Source organism: Ctenopharyngodon idella, chromosome 11 (assembly GCF_019924925.1).
Source record: "Ctenopharyngodon idella isolate HZGC_01 chromosome 11, HZGC01, whole genome shotgun sequence".
Classification (NCBI taxonomy): Eukaryota; Metazoa; Chordata; class Actinopteri; order Cypriniformes; family Xenocyprididae; genus Ctenopharyngodon; species Ctenopharyngodon idella.
This window is the reverse complement of record NC_067230.1, coordinates 16,909,810-16,929,822: the sequence shown is the minus strand read 5'-3', so window position 1 is coordinate 16,929,822 and position 20,013 is coordinate 16,909,810. Positions and strand designations below refer to the sequence as shown.

Below are 20,013 nucleotides of genomic sequence, written 5' to 3'. Positions count from 1 at the left end.
CATGTTAAAGTACATTAAAACTATTTTTATCACTTTGCCGTGATTTACATCAAAAAATGCAAGAGAAGCGCGTCCATGTGTTTCTGAACGCGCACGCACTGCGTCCTGTGCTGAGGGAGGTGCGCGCGCAGCGTGTGTCCGCTGACGTCACTCGCGGAATGGCTGAGAAAAAGAAGCGCGAGATAGAAACTTGGGCGCGCAGGAGTGGATGTTTAGCTGGCGCTTTTTAATGAAAGCGTTTACTATATTTGATCGACCATCTCATTAACATCACAGATGTTTTTGCGTTTGTGTGTTGCGTTCACTGTGTCCTCGTAAAGGTGTGTTTTATTGGTGTGTTTAGATAAAACATTAGGGAAATGTCGTGGTGGGCGCGCGGGTAAGTACACAAAGTTTATTATTCTCGTATTTTGTGTAATAGAGTTTTACTTTAGCGCAAGAAAATGAGCACGAGAGATCCGTTAAACACAATGATTGTGATTGTAGAGATTGTTGACATGAATGATGTCGTGAACCCGCCTAATATAAGAGCACAAAGAGCTGAAACACGCATTCGCGCGGCTAAACTGACGAGATTACAGTCAGACTGTGTTTATAATGTTATTAATAACCCAAAACACTGTAATGTGTACGTTTATATAAAAACTGAGAGATGTTGATGACATTTATTGAGAATATTAGCCAGTAGATTGAGGGTATCCAAAGGTGATGCTTTACTTTTTCATTATTCTAGAGCTTCTTGACACTGAGAATGATGAAATTATGACTATTATTTATTATCACTGCTGTCGTTAAAAATGGCGCTGAGATGTTCAAACCTGCTGTTGATGAACATTATATGATGTAAACACACTGTCCGTGAAGATCAACACACAGCTGCCAGTGTTTGCTGATCTGTAGACAGAGATGTTTTCCAGCCCTTAACGTGTGTGTGTGTGTGTGTGTGTGTGTGTGTGAGAACAGTGAGGATGAGGAGGAGGCCATGTGTCAGGACACAGACTCTGATGTCGCTGACCAGAAGGATTGTGGGAAAGTGAAAGTGAAGTGGACGCAGGAGGAGGTACAGTGCTCATGTGATCAAAGACATCACTTGGTTTGGAGGTCTTCTATTGCTGACATCTTAGACAGCAGTAACATTATATTATATATATATATAACAAAACATGAGATTATTCATAACAATCAAGAGGCTGTTGTTAGACACCTGTAACATCATGTTTTACAGAATTTACAGGGTTAGTTCACCCCAAAATCGCCTTCATGTCCTTCCAAAGACTATAAACCTCTCTCTCTCTGTGTGTGTTTATCAAAGTTTATTTGTGAATGAGAAGACTCGCTCGATTCCTGTGATTCTTGTACTTCTTAATGCGTGAATTTTTTGGTTGTTTGATCTGATGAGAGAATAAATACACCTTTTTACTGTCGCATGGTATATCCAGCTTCAATCCCAAAAAACTTTGTTGAAAATGAAGCTTATATTGGCTTTGGTTTTCCAGGATGATAAGCTGCGGAAACTGGTGCTGAACGTCGGACCAAATGATTGGAAATACATCGCTGGCTTTTTACCTGTAAGTGTGTTTACCTCAATGATGAGAGACTCGTTGTTGTTCTGTCAAACATTCGTACATCTCCACATTAATGTCTCCATTAAAAGTGTCCGTTGTTTTATCATAAAGAACCGATCGGAGCATCAGTGTCAGCATCGCTGGTTCAAAGTTCTGGATCCGGATCTGGTCAAAGGACCCTGGACCAAAGAGGAGGATGAGAAGGTGTGTTTTATATACAGTTATGCTGTAATAGGGCTGCTCCGACTAAAGATTTATTTATTTTTTTTAAGTTGTTAATTTAAGCAATTAGTCGATTAGCCGGAGGAGAAATACTAAATCATAACAGTGAACATTTAACCCTTATATTGTGTTCGGTTCATTTTTACTGAAAATGTTAGTTAATGTTATCGCATTGGACTAAAACTTTGTTCACACAGGGAAAAACTACTTCACAACATTTTTTTTGATAATTTTTGTACTTTTTTGGGGGATTTTTTTCCCCCCACCTTGTTACACTTGTGGTGTTCCCTGGTCAAAAATGACAAAAAATAGCTTATAAATCTCTCGTTATGCTGTATTATCACCAATTACTGGATTCGATCTCTTTGTCAACTTGTTTTTTTCAGATAGGACAGGTTTTGTGTTTCTTTTTGAAACTGACTGATTCTAGGCCTCAGTGGTCATTTTTGAGCAGGAACACCACAAGTGTGACTTTGTACCATTTTGTACAAAATAAAAGCGTTTTTGTACAAACATCCTGGTTAAACATTAAAGCAAACTAGTGTGATAAACAGTAAAAAAATATCCATATTTTGTTGAATATTAGTCAAATTATCCACTTTTTTTCCCCTCAGAACCTTAAGAGCATGACCTCAGATCAATCAGATCCAAAAAGAAATTGTAAACAAGTTGACAAAAAGATTGAATCCAATATTTGGTGATAATAATATATTTAAAAGGCCGGTCATTTTGACCGGGAACATCAAAGCTGTCGCAGGGTTTTCATCACCGCATCAAGCGCACACATGAAGAACACCACATGACCTTCTGAGATCAAACAAAAACAAAATAAATGACATATAATATAAATAACATCTGAAATTAAAGGAATATTTTTTTTTTTTTAAATGTAGGACATGAGTATAGTTATAAAAAAAAATGAATAAATAAATATACAGCAAACTGAAAGAGTTAAAAGAGAAATATCAGTGCAAACATTATCAGCCTTGACATTGAATGAAATTCAGTTTTTCTGAGGTAAAAACACACGAAAACCCATACATTATATAAAAACGATTAGCCTGAATAAAATATATAGCGGTGAACTGAAACACTGCGACAGTTAGGCTGTTCCTGACTCACCGTCGCTGGTTTTCCTTCCATCTCAGTCTTCACACATTATGAGAAAGAAACACGAGTCATTGAGAAGTGAGCTCCGCTCTCGCTCACTATGAAGCCGCCTTGGCTTTGTGAAGATGCACTCCGATGGCAGAGACATTGAAACGAAGTTCCACATTTATCTTCCACACTCCACACAAACACTTGGATACACGCATAATATTATCGCACATCATCTAGGTTCACATTAGTGCGAGCGGCTGTGTAAAATGGCTAACGTTAGGCTACCGCTGTGTTTAAATAAGTCATGTTTGAGGTCACACATCACCTTTTTGTAGTCATTCTTTATCCTCTTGAAGTGTTCCTGGATTTTCTGTGTGACTTCACTTCCTGTGGAGTTTTTTTTTTCTGCGACTAAACTAATTAAAATTTAGTCGACCAAGCCTCTTTTCGTCAACTATTAGGGTGTCATTATCTGTCTGTTATTTAAATATTAACAATGGAAATCCACATGGCAGTTTCTTCACCAGTAATCCTGACCAATCAGAGTAGCCGTAGAAATGTGTTGGTGGACATGTGTTTAAGCCCTGCTTGACTGTGTTGTGCTCTGTCAGGTGATTGAGCTCGTGAAGAAGTACGGCAGCAAGCAGTGGGCGATGGTGGCCAAGCACCTGAAGGGCCGTCTGGGAAAGCAGTGCCGGGAACGCTGGCACAACCACCTCAACCCAGACGTCAAGAAGTGCTCGTGGACTCCGGAGGAAGATCTCATCATCTACAAGGCTCACTGCGTGCTGGGAAACCGCTGGGCGGAGATCGCCAAACTGCTGCCTGGAAGGTCTCAGATTTGAAAAACATCTATTTTCATAATCGACTAGACAGTCTGAATGACTCGTAGACTGCCTGGCTTTTAACTCTGTAAAACCTCTGTGTTTTTTGAGTATCATGTGATCCATCAGGCTTTTATGGCTCATATAGTGAGAATATAGAAACACCTCAGTTTTATTCAGAGGCTCAAACTGAGCAAAAATATATGCAATTTAGTGCAGATGATGGTATTTATATGGACAAAAAGCAAGATAAAATTCTGATGCTTATAAATATCAATATCTGCCAATAATGTCTTAGTAGGATGATGTTTAAATGCTTAGTTTTATGAACAAAGCTGTAGTTTTACATATGATGCAGTGCAGTACAATAATGATTGAGAGATGAACAAAATAATCTTCCTCAAAAGATGATGATCATATTAACTCATGATTTGGATAATCAAGTAAGCCCAGGTTGCTTCAGTCCAGTAAGTGTTCATCTTGAAATATTACTAAGAACATAAAAGTTATTCTTATTTTTCCTTTATAAAAATCACCAGCCTAAAGGTGGACGTTTTTGCAGTTATACTAAAAGGCCGTTTACTTGCTGAATGTAATGGATGAAGGGGTGAGCCTCTGATTAAAAGTTCTGGTTTATGTGAAATTGAGTATATTTTTGTACGTTTGTTTCTCAGAACAGACAATGCAGTGAAAAACCACTGGAACTCCACCATCAAGCGTAAGGTGGAGACGGGTTATTACACCGGTGTGGACACGACGCTTCACGAGCTCCAGCAGACCGAGAGCGAAGAGACCGGTCAACAGCAGGTGCGGTCAGCCGTGTTTCTGACTGCACATCATAAACCGCTGATGAGGTTTGAGTTTAACACTGTGTGTGTGTGTGTGTGTATGTGTGTGTGTGTGTGTGTGTGTGTGTGTGTGTGTGTGTGTGTGTGTGCGCGCGCGCAGGTGGAGTTCTGCTATGATGGAGCCAGTGAGGGACTGCCAGGAGAAGTCTTAAAACGGGTATAAACATGAAAACAAAGTCTTAAAAAGATATACACACAGTCAGTTTTAGGCCTGTTTCTCAAATCCTATTCAGAAGCCGTTCTGTTTTTAACCCTGTTCAAACCCTGATTTAACAAACAAGCAGATGTATATTCATGACTTACAGGCTTGTTTATTCACAGGATCCTGAAGCACATGAGAAGGTCACCACTGCTCCACACAAAACTGCTTCTCCCAAGACACCGAAAGCTCCAACAACACCCAAAAGTGAAGGCGGAGACTCTAATGTGTCCACCTGGGTGATGGACAGCTCCGGATTCCTGTCTCCGTCAGCGGCCCCGACCCTGAAGGAGGTGATGGAGCTGATGGACGGGGTGAGTTAGACCCTGAAAACTACATATTATAGTATAAGCCAAAACATTGTGAAGCGAATATCGTCGCTGTTTTGGCAGCAGCAGGAGGAGTGAGTGTAAGTGAGTGTAATCCTGGTTTCTTCCTGGAGGATCTGGAGGGCTGGTGTACGATGTCAGACTTCGAGCTGCCGGAGGAGAGCCAGAGCTCAGAGCTGCTGCAGTTCCGTCTGGAGGGAAGCGCCCTGCAGGAGCTCAGCAAGGGCAGTAAAGGAGAGCTCATCCCCATCTCCCCCGGCGGAGCCACGCCCCCGTCCATCCTGAGCCGCCGCAGCCGCCGCCGCATCGCCCTCTCGCCCGACCCCAACGACTCCATGACCCCGAAGAGCACGCCGGTCAAGATCCTGCCCTTCTCTCCCTCACAGGTGCTGCCCGCGCATTTACACGCGTTCTTCACAAATAAAAAAATTAAAAATGAAAATAAAATGATTAGACAGAACTGTTAAATGGAGACTGTAAAATAAAGAAGGCGGAGAATAGATTGCTGCAGTGATGACGTGTTTCTGTAGGCCGAGCCGGAAGTTCCCTCCATAAAAACCCAATAGAATTTTTCCATTGGCTTTTGGATCGAACACAACAGATTTTTACACATTTTGTTTATCATGATCATCTTCACAAATAACCCCTTTTATGAGTTTTGAAGCTTAAATACAATCAGCAGAAGTAAAAATGTAAACGTAGGCTATAAATCAACTACACCACGGTCACCTTGTTAGTTTGTGTTCACCGCTGACCTTATTTCAGGTGTTCAACAAAAACCCATTCAAAAAACATATTGACTTCAGGATGATGGGACCAGAAGTGCTAAAATTGTACCCGTTTCCGGGGTTTTGGCCTACAAAAACATATATAGGAGCTTTGGCGATCAGTGTCAAAATAAAAGTCCTGCTTCCGCCACATCAGCCAAACTCAAAAACAGCAATGCTGATTAAAAAATGGCAAATATCCGCCAATATAAGAACTATAATGTGTGTGTGTGTGTGTGTGTGTGTGTATATATATATATTTCTTCAGTATCCAGCCTCAGTCATATTTTCAGTGTCGTGCCTAAATGTCTCCATTTCAGTGTTTTTGGACATCAACATGCTTTGTTCATGTTTTTTCAGCATGCGCACTTTGATCAGAGTGGAGTAGATGCGAATGTGTGATCTAAAATGAATATAAATGTAATCGTTTATGATTTTTGACTCATCCCTTTTCTTTAAAAAATGATTTAAAGGCTGAAATGTGAGGTTTAACATTTCATAAAACTTTGTCAAAACCTGTATTTGAAATGTAAAGTTGCTTAAATTGTCATGTTATGGTTTGAATGTTACCGTAGATCTTGCTCTGCTCATGTGGTATTAATTGTATTTGTGCAGATCTTAAATTTGATTTAAAAAAAAAAAAAAGCCTGCAGAAACTAACCTTATCTATTTTGATTCAGAAAGACTTCTGTTTATTCAAAGCTTCAGTGACACTGCTTTCATTTCATATTTATTTACTGTAAAATAGCCTTTAATTGTAATATTTTCTTAATGTTTTCACAGTTCCTCAACATGTGGACCAAGCAGGACACGCTGGACCTGGAGAATCCGTCTCTGACCTCCACGCCGGTGTGCAGCCAGAAGGCGGTGGTCACGACCCCGCTGCACCGGGACAAAACCCCGCTCACGCAGAAGGAAAACTCTCTGTACGGCTCGCGTTCCCTCACACACCGCTGGATTCAGATCATTTGAGTTCACATGTCACTGTTAAACCTGTTTTCCCCTCCCATAGATTTATCACACCGAATCACAAGTCTGATCTGGACACGACGCCCCGTACGCCCACTCCGTTTAAGAACGCCATGGAGAAATACGGCCCTCTGCGGCCACTGGTGAGACAGTCCCACATCTTCTAATAACTGAGGTCTTAATTGAAGGTTAAAACTAACACACAGTTGACTGAAGTTTGACCTCCTGTTTGATATTCTAGTTTTGATGCTTTGAGATGAAGAAAAAGTTTTTTTTGAGTCTTTGGTTTGGTTTTCTTAAGCCTCCGACACCAAATTTGGAGGAGGACCTTAAAGAAGTGTTGCGCAGCGAAGCCGGAATTGAGTTGATCGTAGAAGATGAAACTCCTACTGAGAAGAAACGCAAACAAGTGGTAAGAGAGTAAAGAGACTCATGTACGAGCAGTTTCCAGGTTATTACTGTATAAAGACACATTGTGCCATTAATACATCTCTTAAAGGGGCAGTTCACCCTAAATTGAATATTAACCCATCGTTCACTCACCCTGCTGTTGTTCTAATGCTGTACACCCTTCATTCTTTTTTGGACCACAAAAGGAGAGTTTCTAAAAATGTCCCGCTCGCGCTCGTCCGTATAATGAATAAATCAGCCGTCGACAGACGTCAACTCCATAACTTCTTGTGACGAACACGACGGATATATTCACCTCAGGAAGTACATGGAGTTTCTGAGTTAGGGTTAGAGAACTCTGAGAACTCTATTGTAAACCCACAGAACACTTGGAATATATGACTCGGGTCCCGTCAGATCATTCTGTGATGCTTTTGCCTCTTTAAAAGCTTGTTGCAGTTCACGATATATGGACGAGTGTGAGCGGGACATTTTTTTTGGTCGTGGTCCAAAAACGAAAGAAGGGCTTAAAATGTTACTAACAATATAAAAGTTACTCTTGTTTCTATAAAAATACTTTTCACAGTTGAAAGACAGATGAACTACGAGCTGAAGGTGGACGTTCTTATAATTATACTACTTGTCTTTTTACTTGCAAAAGAGTGTAAACTATCGATCAGATGAGAGATGTGTGCGACAGGTTTATCAGATCATGTTGATCATTTCGAGCTCTTAGAAATCTGTCGACTGTAGACGTGAAACGACCTAAAAACGGTTTGCTGCTGTATTGAGTTGTTTGTCTCCTTTAACAGTATCGTCCTCCCATGAAGAAAGTGCGTAAATCTCTGGCTCTCGATGTCATCGACTGCAGCGAGACGGCTTCTGCTCGAAAGCAGCAGATCAAACACATGGTCCGAACGCATCAGAAGGTACAGAACCTGACGGATGTCGCGTTTGCCCGGTGTTACTGAACAGATTATAGAGCGAGTGTTGTGTTTTGATTTTGCAGGCTCAAACCGTGCGGTCGCTCCCTCTCGTGACGTCCTGTGCGGTGAAGGAGGAGAACCTGCTGGATCAGGGATTTATTCTGGGGCCGAATGAGAGCGGGCCTCCCTCCAAACCTGCGCCGCAGACGCTGAAGATGACTCCTCCACTTCCTGTGAGTGATGTCACATCAGACCGCACCATTTACAGAACATTAGTTATTATAATTCTTGCAAATTGTATGTAGTAATAAAAGACAGTCACAAAACTACGAGTATGTAGTTGTATCTGAGACTGGAAGAGTTTGGTTCGTGTTGTTCATGTCGAGAAGACGCTGTTTTCTGCTGCCAAAGCAAATCCACTTTGATGAGATTGATACGGTAAAACCCACGCCATCGTTACTGTTCGTATCACTGTGAATCAAGAGCTGAGATTCAGATATGATAATGAGCGTTTGGTTTCTGACCAATCAGAGCAGAGCAGCTCTCAGAAAGGCGGGGTTTAGAGAGAGCGAATCCTTGATGGAAGCGTTTCAGACACTGAGAGAAAAGAGCTGATGCTGCAGTGGATATTATGAGAAAATTAAAGTGTTTTTGATCTTGGATGAATGTGAACCTGTTGTAGGAGATGCCAAAACAACATTAACCTTTAAAATAGCATAAGAGGGCACTTTAATTGTGTTAATATAAAAATGGGCATTAAACCATTTTATTGTTAAATTTCCACTGAAGTGTAATATATACTGTAACGATGATGATAAATTAGGCCACTGCTAATTGTTTTTCTTCGTCTCATAGATGTCTCCAGCCTGGGAGACTGTCGTCTGTGGACGGACAAAAGACCAGCTGATCATGACGGAGAAAGCCCGACGGTACCTTCGCTCTTTAAAGTGTCACGCCCCGAACCGAGCCCTCATCCTCTCCTGATCCCAGCGCAGCTTCTTCGATATTCTTTACAAAACATAATGTGGAAAATTTGATGAATATGAACCCAATTATTGCTCCAGAATAGAGACTTTCTGATAATGCTCTCGTCCTGTTTCCTGTGGCTTATTAGTGCATTCAGAACACCATTTTACTTCATTTAACCCTGTATAATAAGTGTGTTGCTCTTTTGTTTTATTTATGTATTGTCGACCCATTATCGATGTGGCAGCGAACACGTGTGAACATTTTAAATGGCGAACAGGGGAAATATATATATTCAGGGATCTCAGTATCTTTTTATATTCTGTTGACATTTTCTGCATTTCTGTAAGGACAAGTAGATGTCTACGAGAGGTCATGTGACGCACCACCTGTATGTACAGTTTGTGTATTAAAAAAAAATAGGTTGACAGTTTTTCCTGCTGTTCGGAAAGTATTATATACTTGTTGAAGTTTTGTAAAATAACTTTTAGGAGCTCAGAAGTCATGTGATGAGGCCTTAATTCAGTGTGCATAGAAACATGTTTTTTCTTTAAAAAAAAAAGTAGATTATTGTATGCTATGAAAAAAAATAAAACAGTTGTTGACTGTTTTGGTGCTAACACTGTATATTTTGTGGAATTCACACATTCAGAATAACTAAAATTGAAATAGCTGATGAACTAGAAATATAGTGAAGTTCTGTTAGCCATTTTGAAACTTGAGTTTGGAGGGAAATTGTGATGAGTATGTAAAGTTTATATACCACATTTAAACACTGACTAAAGTTACATAGAATACATCAGATATACAGGTGCTGGTCATATAATTAGAATATCGTGAAAAAGTTCATTTTTTTATTGTAAATTATTTAAAAAAATGAAACTTTCATATATTCTAGATTCCCTACATGTAAAGTAAAACATTTCAAAAGTTTTTTTTTTTAAATTTGTTGATTAGAGCGTACAGCTCATGAAAGTCCAAAATCCAGTATCTCAAAATATTAGAATATTTACATTTGAGTTTCATTAAATGACCATCCCTACAGTATAAATTCCGGGTATCTTTTGTTCTTTGAAACCACACTAATGGGGAAGACTGCTGACTTGGCAATGGTCCAGGAGACAATCATTGACACCCTCCACAAAGAAAGTCACAGAAGGTCATTACTGGATGGGGTGGCTGTTTACAGAGTGAAATATCAAAGCATATTAAATGCAAAGTTGACTGGAAGGAAGAAATTGGGTAGGCAAAGGTGCACAAGCAACAGGGATGACCGCAAGCTTGAGAATACTGTCAAGTAAAGCCGATTCAAACACTTGGGAGAGCTTCACAATGAGTAGAATGAAGCCGGAGTCAGCGCATCAAGAGTCACCACACTCAGACATCTTCAGGAAAAGGACTACCAAGCCACTTCTGAACCAGAGACAATGTCAGAAGCATCTTACCTGGGCTAAGGAGAAAAAGAACTGGACAGTGAACAGTGGTCGAAAATCCTCTTTTCAGATAAAAGTAAATTTTGCATTTCATGTTGAAATCATGGTCCCAGAGTCTGAAGGAAGACTGGAGAGGCACAGAATCCAAGCTGCTTGAAGTCTAGTGTGAAGTTTCTGAAGTCAATAATGATTTGGGGGGGCCGTGACGTCTCCTGGTGTTGGTCCATTGTGTTTTATCAAGTGCAAAGTCAATGCAGCCATCTTCCAGGAGATTTTGGAGCACTTTATGCTTCCATCTGCTGACAAGCTTTATGGAGATGCTGATTTCCTTTTCCAGCAGGACTTTAGCACCTGCCCACAGTGCAAAAACCACTTCCAAGTGGTTTGCTGACCATGATATTACTGTGCTTTATTGGCCAGCCAATATGCCTGACCTGAATCTATGGGATATTTTCAAGAGAAAGATGAGAAACAGTCGATCCAACAATATACAGATGATCTGAAGGCTCAATAGTGCCTCAGCAGTGCCACAGGCTGATCACTTCCATGCCACACTTCACTGATGCAGTAATTTGTGCTAGGAGCAAGTCATTTGCTGTAATATGTCCTGCCGATCAAGTATTGAGTGCACAAATGAACATACTTTAAAGAACTTGAACTTTTCTGTTTTGCAAATCCATTTTTTGATTGATCTTAGGAAATATTCTAATATTTTGAAATACTGGATTTTGGACTTTCATGAGCTGTACGCTCTAATCATCAAAATTTAAAAAAAAAAACTTTTGAAATGTTTTACTTTACATGTAGGGAATCTAGAATATATGAAAGTTTCATTTTTAAAAATAATTTATAATAAAAAAATGAACTTTTTGATGATATTCTAATTATATGACCAGCACCTGTATATAACAATATTCTCCTCAGAAATCCCATGTTTTGCTCTCCAGGATCAGATAAACCATCTTCTGTACCAGTTTTCAAAGCAAATTAGGATTGGATCACCCTGAGCCAGATACATGCCTGTTCAGATTACCAATCTGGATTAGCAGATTTGGTAATCTGATAATTTGGGTTTCATTCACAGTGCAGTCTGTGTCTATATGAAGAAGAGTCGGTGTGAGTCACTTTAAGTGCTTTTATTTGAAGAGAAACAAACACCCCTTCCATTTTCATTTTCCTTTAAACTAACAGATCCATTTGGAGGCACTAAAGGAACAAATATGAGATGGAAGAAAAATTATATTTCAAAGCTTTTGAGCTCATTTGCAAAAGTGTTAAAATTCATTTTTCCTCCCTTCAGGGTTTCTGTAGCACCTCATGTGACCCACAACAAAAAACAAATATATACTTTTCTTACTACCGGTTCATCTCTGATTATTGTGCCAATGTGGTTTATATACAGTAAATAAAACAAAAAAGTGAAAACTAAATATATTCTCTTTGTTTGGTAGACAGCTGTTTGAGGGAATATTTTATGGTGCCAAAATCTTTTATACTTTCCTGTACTGAAAAGCTTGATATCCTAGAGCCAGTTAGCAAGGAATCTGATCGGATTTCGGCTATTGGATTGGATCAAATCTTGAAAATGGGTTGTTCAAAAGGAAAAAAGGATTCTGAATTCAGATTAGATCACAAAATCCAATCTTGGTTTTGATCTGGATCAAATCATCAGTTTGTGTTCAAAACTTTTTAGTAAGATTGAGAAACCTTTGATCCAAAAAAATCTGGATTATACTGATCCCATCAGAAGGGTGGATTTCAGGAACAAAAATGTAATAAGACTTTAAAACTGGTCAAAAAACTACAACTTTTGTAACATAATACACACACACATATTTTATATTTTGCTCTTGATTAGTTTAACTAAAGTAATAAATTAGAAGCAGCATTAGGAATATTTAGCCTACTGTAAAGTAAAAGAGATTTTGGAGCCATAAAATAATCCCTGAACAGCTGTAAATATCCAACAAAAATATATTTAATTTGAAGATTTTTTTTCATCACTTTGTAAACTACATTGGCACAATCATAAGAGATGAACCAGTCAGAAGTTCTTTGCAAGCGAATGTAAAGTTTCTCAGGTGAACGCTAAGCAGAACTTTTCAATGCAAAACCATTGAAATTTTTTCCCCCACATCTCATATTCTTTCTATCACCATGTCCCTTTAGGGGCTCCGTAGAGCTCTAGTAATCCAGATTTGGAAAGTGTGTATCTGGATCAGGGTGATCTAATCCAATTTTGCTTTGAAAAACCAGTTAACCATTATCTGATCCTGGAGAGCAAAACACGGGATTTCCAAATCCAGATCATTCTGATCCAGATTAAACTTTTTGAACTGTGCCCAGATCTTCTCTGTATTTTCTGACCAGCCCAGGATTTGTCAACAGAAATAATGAGAATTTAGATTAAAATATGCCTTTTTCAAAAAAAAAAAAAAAAAAAAAACCATATACATATTTCATAACAGTTAATAAGTTCTTTACATTTAGGTCATACAGGAAAAACAAATAATCCAATTCTTCCTGGCAGTTGTTCAAAAAGTTTAATCTGGATCAGAATGATCTGGATTTGGAAATTTCAGATAATCCATTTTTCATACTGGTTTTTCAGAGCAAAATTGGATCGGATCACCCTGATCCAGAATGTGGATCAGCTCCAAGCAGGGTTTCATTCAGTGTAGTGTGTTTATATGAAGAAGAGTCGGTGTGGGTCACTTTAGCTGCTTTTATTTGAAGAGAAACAAACACACACCTCTTCCATTTTCATTTTGTTGGATATTGACAGCTGTTTGAGGGATTTTATGGTGCTAAAATCATTTTTACTTTCCTGTACTGAAAGGCTTAATATCCTAATGTCTACTTCAACAGTTAAACTAATCAAGAGCAAAACAAAGAGATATAAATGTTTGACAAAAAAAAAGAAAAAATGTATTTGTTAAGTTTGAGTTTTAATAAGTTTTATGAAGTTATTAAGAGAGCGAGAGACAGACACAGCGTTCCCAAAGCATGGCTTTATTGTGTTTGGTATAAAGTCCTACTGGAGAACATCTGTACACCGGTCACTCAGCGGTCTTCATCTATTTAGTCGCCGCCGCCGCTGCTTTCCTAGCGATAGTCCTCGCCCCCTTCTTGTTATGTTTCTTGGCAAAGCGCATGTTCCTCAGAAACTTGGGATCCACCTGTTACAGGAAACACAGGCATTAAAACCACAGGAACCCAACACTAACAGACTGAAGCTGGAGTTGAGCTTCACACAGAATCCCAGAGGAAATCCTCTCATTACAGCCATGAACCATGAGCTGACCTGTTATTGTGTGTGTGACCCTTACAAACTCAACACTACGTGTACTTCAGTCGCTGTAACAGGGCTCTCAGATCATCACGCTCTTCACCAGAACATCACAGGACGATCAGAGCTGAAGCGGATCTGAGGAACCTTCCATTCTCAAATAAACACTGGTCCAGTTTTAGGGCTGATTTGATTCAGTTTTGACTGACAAGCTTGTGATTCGATTCACTATCGGTTCATTTGGACACAACAGGTACAGTACATGAACCTCAAAAACTTCAAATAAAGGTGCAAACTATACAGGGAACGAGGAAACATTTTCATGATTGATTTATTTCAACATTAAATTCTGAAGAACAGGTCGAGTAAAAATATAATGCATACATTTATCAAAACGCTCCTCTCTAGAGTTATTTTTCTAACTATCGACTTCATGGTCATTGAATGTCTTTTCTGAGGCGTTACGGTTTTACTGACGTCTTTCCTGTGGTTCAAACACTGATCGACGGATTACAGACATGATTCACTTCAGTCAGTTGCTCTGAATCTTTCAACATTTCTTCTGATGTTCACTAGCAGCGAAGAGAAGATTGGTTCAACTACAGCGATCCGTCACTTGACATGAGACAGTCTCAGCTTTCAAATTCTGTCAGTTTCATCACTAAATTCAAGCAATTAATGTGTTTGTGGCTCTTTAATGTGGCGTGAATCATCATCTCTTCCTCTTTATTATGAGTTACACCTCCAAATAAACATGATCAGAAGATCAGAACAACTGAAATGAATCATGTCTTAATCTGCTCTTCAATATGAATAAATCTGTCATGAAAACGAGTTTATATCACAGTCACCCTTTATATGCTGTTGAAGTTGATAGAACTGGAGTAGAAAAAAAAATTATTTCGTTAAAAGTTGAATGATTGTAAATGTTTGTATTTCAGGTCATGTTGCCCGTTTGGGGTATAAAGGAAGTGAAAACAGAATGCTTGTTTGGCAATGTGCGTTACAACATTATAGCCAGATTTAACATTTATTCTCTCCTAACTTAAACTAAACATTTTGTAAGTATCTGTTGAACAATAAGTAATGCCCATTTATGAATATATAGTATAATGCTGTATAATATTTACTACGCAAATTTCTAGGCCCTATAAGTTATCAATACGACCAAAACTTTGCTGAAAAACTGTTCTATCCTCTCCTTCTGTCCTGTCCCCTGAGAAGGCCTTCTTCCTTCCCTTTGTAGATAAAACATTATCCAAATGATTTCAGTTCGTATAGATCCACGGACATGACTAATTTTTTTCTGTATTATACGGGCCAGACAAGTAATTTGGCGTTGTCACTTTGTAAAAAAGACTAAGCGTCTGCGCACACACACACTCAAACACACAAACCTATAAACTAAACACACAGATGAACGGCAAGAACGCATTAAACACCTTCTGTTTTCAGTTAAAAAGGTGTCACTGAAGCGGCCCCTAACTTAATTTTTACAACGGAAGTGATTCAATCAAAAAACAACTTTAGCTCGATAATAAGTTTCTTAGAGCTGCTGTAAAGACAAAACAATGTCCATGAATTCTCCTGTCCTCACTGTGAAGCTGCTTTGAAACAAATGAAAATACTTTAATCAAGTAAAGTCCTTTTTGCTCAAATCTTTAATGATTTTTATACAGTAAATGTAAGATAAACACTTACTGTACTGAAGCAACTTGGGTTTACTTGATTATTCACACATTTTTTATGTTAAATATTAAATTCTTTATACATTTTTTCATATTAATGTAATTGTCAAATATGACAGACTTTTGGGGAACATTTTCCATCTCTCAATTATTGATTTGCCACAACTATATGCTATAAAAGCCTGATGTATAAGAGTGTGTGTGTGTGTGTGTGTGTGTGAGAAATATGATACTCAAACACATGACTAACATTACTCACAGAAAACTGTTCCCCATTTTAAATATCAGGACCAACACTGATGGAGAACATCAGGATCTCCAGCAGAAACTGAAGCCTCAGATACAGTCATGTGATGACGACACTACAGATGTGCAGATCACAGAAACAGCTGGAAATGTGTCTTACCCCTTTGAGAGACTCGTAGCGCTGAGATCGAGGCTTCTTGATGCCGTTTCTGTGCCACTTACGAGCTGCAAACACACACACACACACAGTTATTAAAACACAGCAACACACACACATACACACACACACAGTTATTAAAACACAGCAACACACACACACACACACACACACACACACTGGGACAGACACTTACACTGGTTGTGTGTGGTGTGGTTCTTCGACTTGGCCATTTCTGATCAGTGTCTGCTGAAAACACAACAGATGAAGAAGAGTTAAAGAACAGCAGAGAAATCTCCAGATCTGCAGGACATCAGCTGCTCTCAGACACATTTTCACACTCAACTCTGAACTGCTTCTGATTCAATGTGCGTCTGAAAATAAATCTAGTCACAATCCTCGGAACATTAGCATCATGCTAACAGCTAAATAACTCTATAGTTCATAATAAGCGCCGCTCGGGCTCAATACTGCTCGTGCGCTGCTTATTAAGTGTCTCTGGACACGATACTGAACTGATGTTCCAATAACAGCTTACATTTTCTGAGGATTAATTCAGATTTCATTTTAATACGGACACAAACTCAATACCTGCCACACGAAGCGCACGACAACCGGAAGAGAGAGAGACAGCAAGGCATTGTGGGAGATAAGAGTCCCCGTCACCGGATGTGAAATACGGCAAACCATCGTTTACTCATGTAAACAAACACAATTGTAGTACCACATATAATTTTATTTCACTGTTAAGTGTGAATACTATGGAATCCCATTTATGACACATAAGAAAAAAATCATAACTATGACACAAAAAGTCGAAATTCTGATTTAACGTCATAAATATGACATTGAAAAGTCGACATTACGAAATGTAATATAAAGTCATAATTATGACATAGAAAGTCATAATTTCGAATTTTTGTCATAATCTCGACGTTATCTCATAGTTTTGTCATAATTATGATTTAAAAAAATCTTTTTTTTCTTATGTGCCGCAAATGTGATTTCATAGAATACATATAGCTTTAAAAAAAAAACCCTCCGGATTGAAACAAATGCTACCATAAATCAAAATACCAAGTTAATACAGTTATTGAAAGTCACTTGTTGAGCCTCCATTGTCCAATAATAATAATAATTATTATTATTATAAAACTAGCACACACACATAAAATAAAAATGTAACAATAGCTATAATAACTTATTTCGAAACTATAATTACCATGGTAAATTTACTAAATTGTATGTAGGCCTAACTGAACGCTACACGTGATGTAGTACAGCGAAGTGTCCGGCAGATGTCAGTATAAACACACGGAATTTCCGCTAATGGAACAGAGATCACGTGAGGTGAGAGAAACAGCTCCCATTCAGTAATGGCTTCATATTTATGTTTCACATGAACAGAAGTACACTTACTATGAGACGCAGAGATGAAGGCCACTGCCAACAAATGCACATATTTACATTTATATACATGTTTTGTATATTTCTTAAAGGAACCCACAGTCTGCAGTGATGGAGTCAGAAGATGCTGAGATTGAATTTCAGTCGCGTCAGATCTATATTTTGAGCTCTTTGACTGTGTGCATCTCTCTTCCTCTCAAATCTCAGCCATTCTCCAGTGAAGCTGAAACAATCACACTCGCTGCTATTAATAGCGTTTCCTCCAGCTCAGGCCTGGCTTGCCTTACTGTCTAATGATATGCGGGAACTTCAATGGTCTAAATTTAGACCACCGAACAGCCTCTTTCTAAAAAAAATATGTAGTTTATTACGGGAACAGAATGATCAAAGGCGCTTTCATATCATTCCTGTGGGCCTGAGAGGACTGAAGGTAAAGACATGATGTCAGTCATACAGAATATTGTTTTAAAGGGGACCTATAATGCCCCTTTCACAAGATGTAATATAAGTCTCTGGTGTCTCCAGAATGTCTCTGTGAAGTTTCAGCTCAAAATACCCCACAGATCATTTATTATAGATTGTCAAATTTGCCCCTATTTGGGTGTGAGCAAAAACACGCCATTTTTGTGTGTGTCCCTTTAAATGCAAATGAGCTGCTGCTCCCGCCCCCTTTCCAGAAGAGGGTGGAGCTTTAACAGCTCAACAACAACAAAGCTGGAGAATCTCACGCAGCCAAAATGAGGATTGTCAGTAACGGTGTTCAGCCTTACATTGTTCAAACCGGAGTCGACACTGATGGAGAGACTCAGGAAGAAGTTACAACTTTTAGACGTTTCTGAATGGTTAGTGGATAAATTTATGTAGTTGCTGTGGAGTTGATTCAACTCATCCACTAGCATGTGTCGTCATGTTAATCTTTTGTGCAAATCCAGCATTAGGTTTGTGAAGCAGTCCGGCGTAAAATGACGGCATGGCAACAACACTCTACTACAACAACTCTTCCTCTTCTTTAAAGCAGCCCAACATGGCCCCGCCCCCTTTGTTGCGTGTTCTCGGGGGCGGGGTTTATGTAAATTTTAGGGTTAGTGATGGAGATGTGCCCGAAGCCGAATACCATATTCGGAAAAGGAAATGACGTGTACTACAGAGCCCCTAAAGGGAATCCAGATGAGATGGGAGGAAAAAATATATTTCTTTCTATATATATGCTTTCTCTCGCAATTATATAGTTGGGTAATTATAATGTAAATAATTTGCGTAATATGCGGAGTATTGAAATCGCTTTTGAATGCGCGCGCGCTTTTACTTTCACTTTCGAGATTCGCAATCACACGTGCTGTGTGTATACTAGGGAGCGTCAGTACTTACATATTTCACAAGATTAGATATTTGTCAGTGACGCTCAGGAACTGCAAACCATTCACCGTTGTCCTATCAGCCATCTCTCCTTACTCTCTTTACATGTTATGTACTACAAAGTAACAGGCTCCTGCTAGCAAACAACTAACCATGTCCCTTTCGGGGCTCCGTAGACTGTGTTTTTTTTCCTGTGCCTTTCCGAATATGGATTTAGTATTCAGGCACACCCCATAGTGATGTCACCAACCCAGGAAGAAGCTTGTTGTAGTCCCTACCAGCCGTTTGTTGTAGTCCTTAAAAAGAGAATTCTGTAAAAGAAAATATCTCCCTTTGCATTGAGTGTAGGGTGTGGCTTGGTTCTGTGCATCAGTTGTTGATTGGAGGTTGAGATGTGGGCGTGGCTCTCAAAAGTGTATGCAGATGAGCGTGAGCTGCGGGGGCGGAGTTTAAGTGCACTAAATGATTGGAGAATCCTGCGTACGTCACCAGAGAGACGACTGATGCTTCACTGTGAGATCCAGTGATCACGCTCTAAATAATAACGGTCAACATTTTTTAAAAAAATGAAACATGCATAGATTAATTGCTCATAATAAGATCTATAACATGCATTTACAAAATAGAATGGGTGAATTTTAATTTGAAGATCATAATAATATGAAACGGCTCTAGGGTTTGTTTTACAGCATCACAGTCTCTTCTCTCTTTTACATAACAGCTGAAGCCCGGCGTCACACGGTCTCAACGCCACTGCTATACGGCAGAAATCCCAGAATCCCTCAGTCATACCACACACTCTACAGCGCCACAAACATCCCACAATCACTCCATTCATCAAAACAGATTCTTCATTGGAATAATATTATCATTTCTCACTTATCTGCCACGAGCGGTGAGTTTGCTGAATTTACCCAGAAACCACTGCTGCGTTTGGCTATAAATGAAAGCCTGAGTTTCAAAGCGATCAGATGGATCGATATGAAAGTCATATGAGGGGTTACATATTTCTATGGATATTAGCTTCCAAATGACACAATATACCTATGCAATTTTTATTACTGATTGCAAACATAAAACAAAAATACAGCAAACCTTTCCATTTCACCAAAGATGCTTTATAGTAGAAAAATTACTAAAATATTCTAGTCAGTAAGAAAAAAAAAAAAGGTTCTTTTAAGAACTGTTCACTGAAAGATTCTTTAGGGAACCAAAAATGGTTTGGAACCTTTATATTGAAGAGAGCAGTCATGTTTAGGACATGAACCAGAGTACCATGTTAAATATAAGTGTTTGAATGAGCATGACGCCTCTGAATGTAGTCATCTATG

The 20,013-nt window shown here is 39.0% G+C and overlaps 2 protein-coding genes across 2 annotated transcripts; one reads left to right on the top strand and one right to left on the bottom strand.

The window, feature by feature from the left end:
- The first annotated feature begins 134 nt into the window (after nt 1-134).
- On the top strand, nt 135-9,726 carry mybl2b (v-myb avian myeloblastosis viral oncogene homolog-like 2b). The gene is made up of 15 exons (XM_051913334.1): nt 135-379; nt 964-1,060; nt 1,497-1,568; nt 1,677-1,769; nt 3,500-3,720; nt 4,387-4,519; nt 4,661-4,717; nt 4,882-5,073; nt 5,202-5,474; nt 6,639-6,781; nt 6,868-6,967; nt 7,126-7,236; nt 8,027-8,143; nt 8,224-8,373; nt 8,996-9,726. Exons 1-15 carry the CDS (start codon nt 360-362, stop codon nt 9,122-9,124), a joined length of 1,908 nt encoding a protein of 635 aa, XP_051769294.1. The 5' UTR covers nt 135-359; the 3' UTR covers nt 9,125-9,726.
- Nucleotides 9,727-13,535: 3,809 nt separating this feature from the next.
- rpl29 (ribosomal protein L29) lies at nt 13,536-16,563 on the bottom strand. Its single transcript, XM_051913370.1, has 4 exons — nt 16,511-16,563; nt 16,116-16,168; nt 15,923-15,987; nt 13,536-13,718 (listed from the first exon to the last, which is right to left on the bottom strand). Exons 2-4 carry the CDS (start codon nt 16,150-16,152, stop codon nt 13,617-13,619), a joined length of 204 nt encoding a protein of 67 aa, XP_051769330.1. The 5' UTR covers nt 16,153-16,168; nt 16,511-16,563; the 3' UTR covers nt 13,536-13,616.
- Between the last annotated feature and the right edge of the window lie 3,450 nt (nt 16,564-20,013).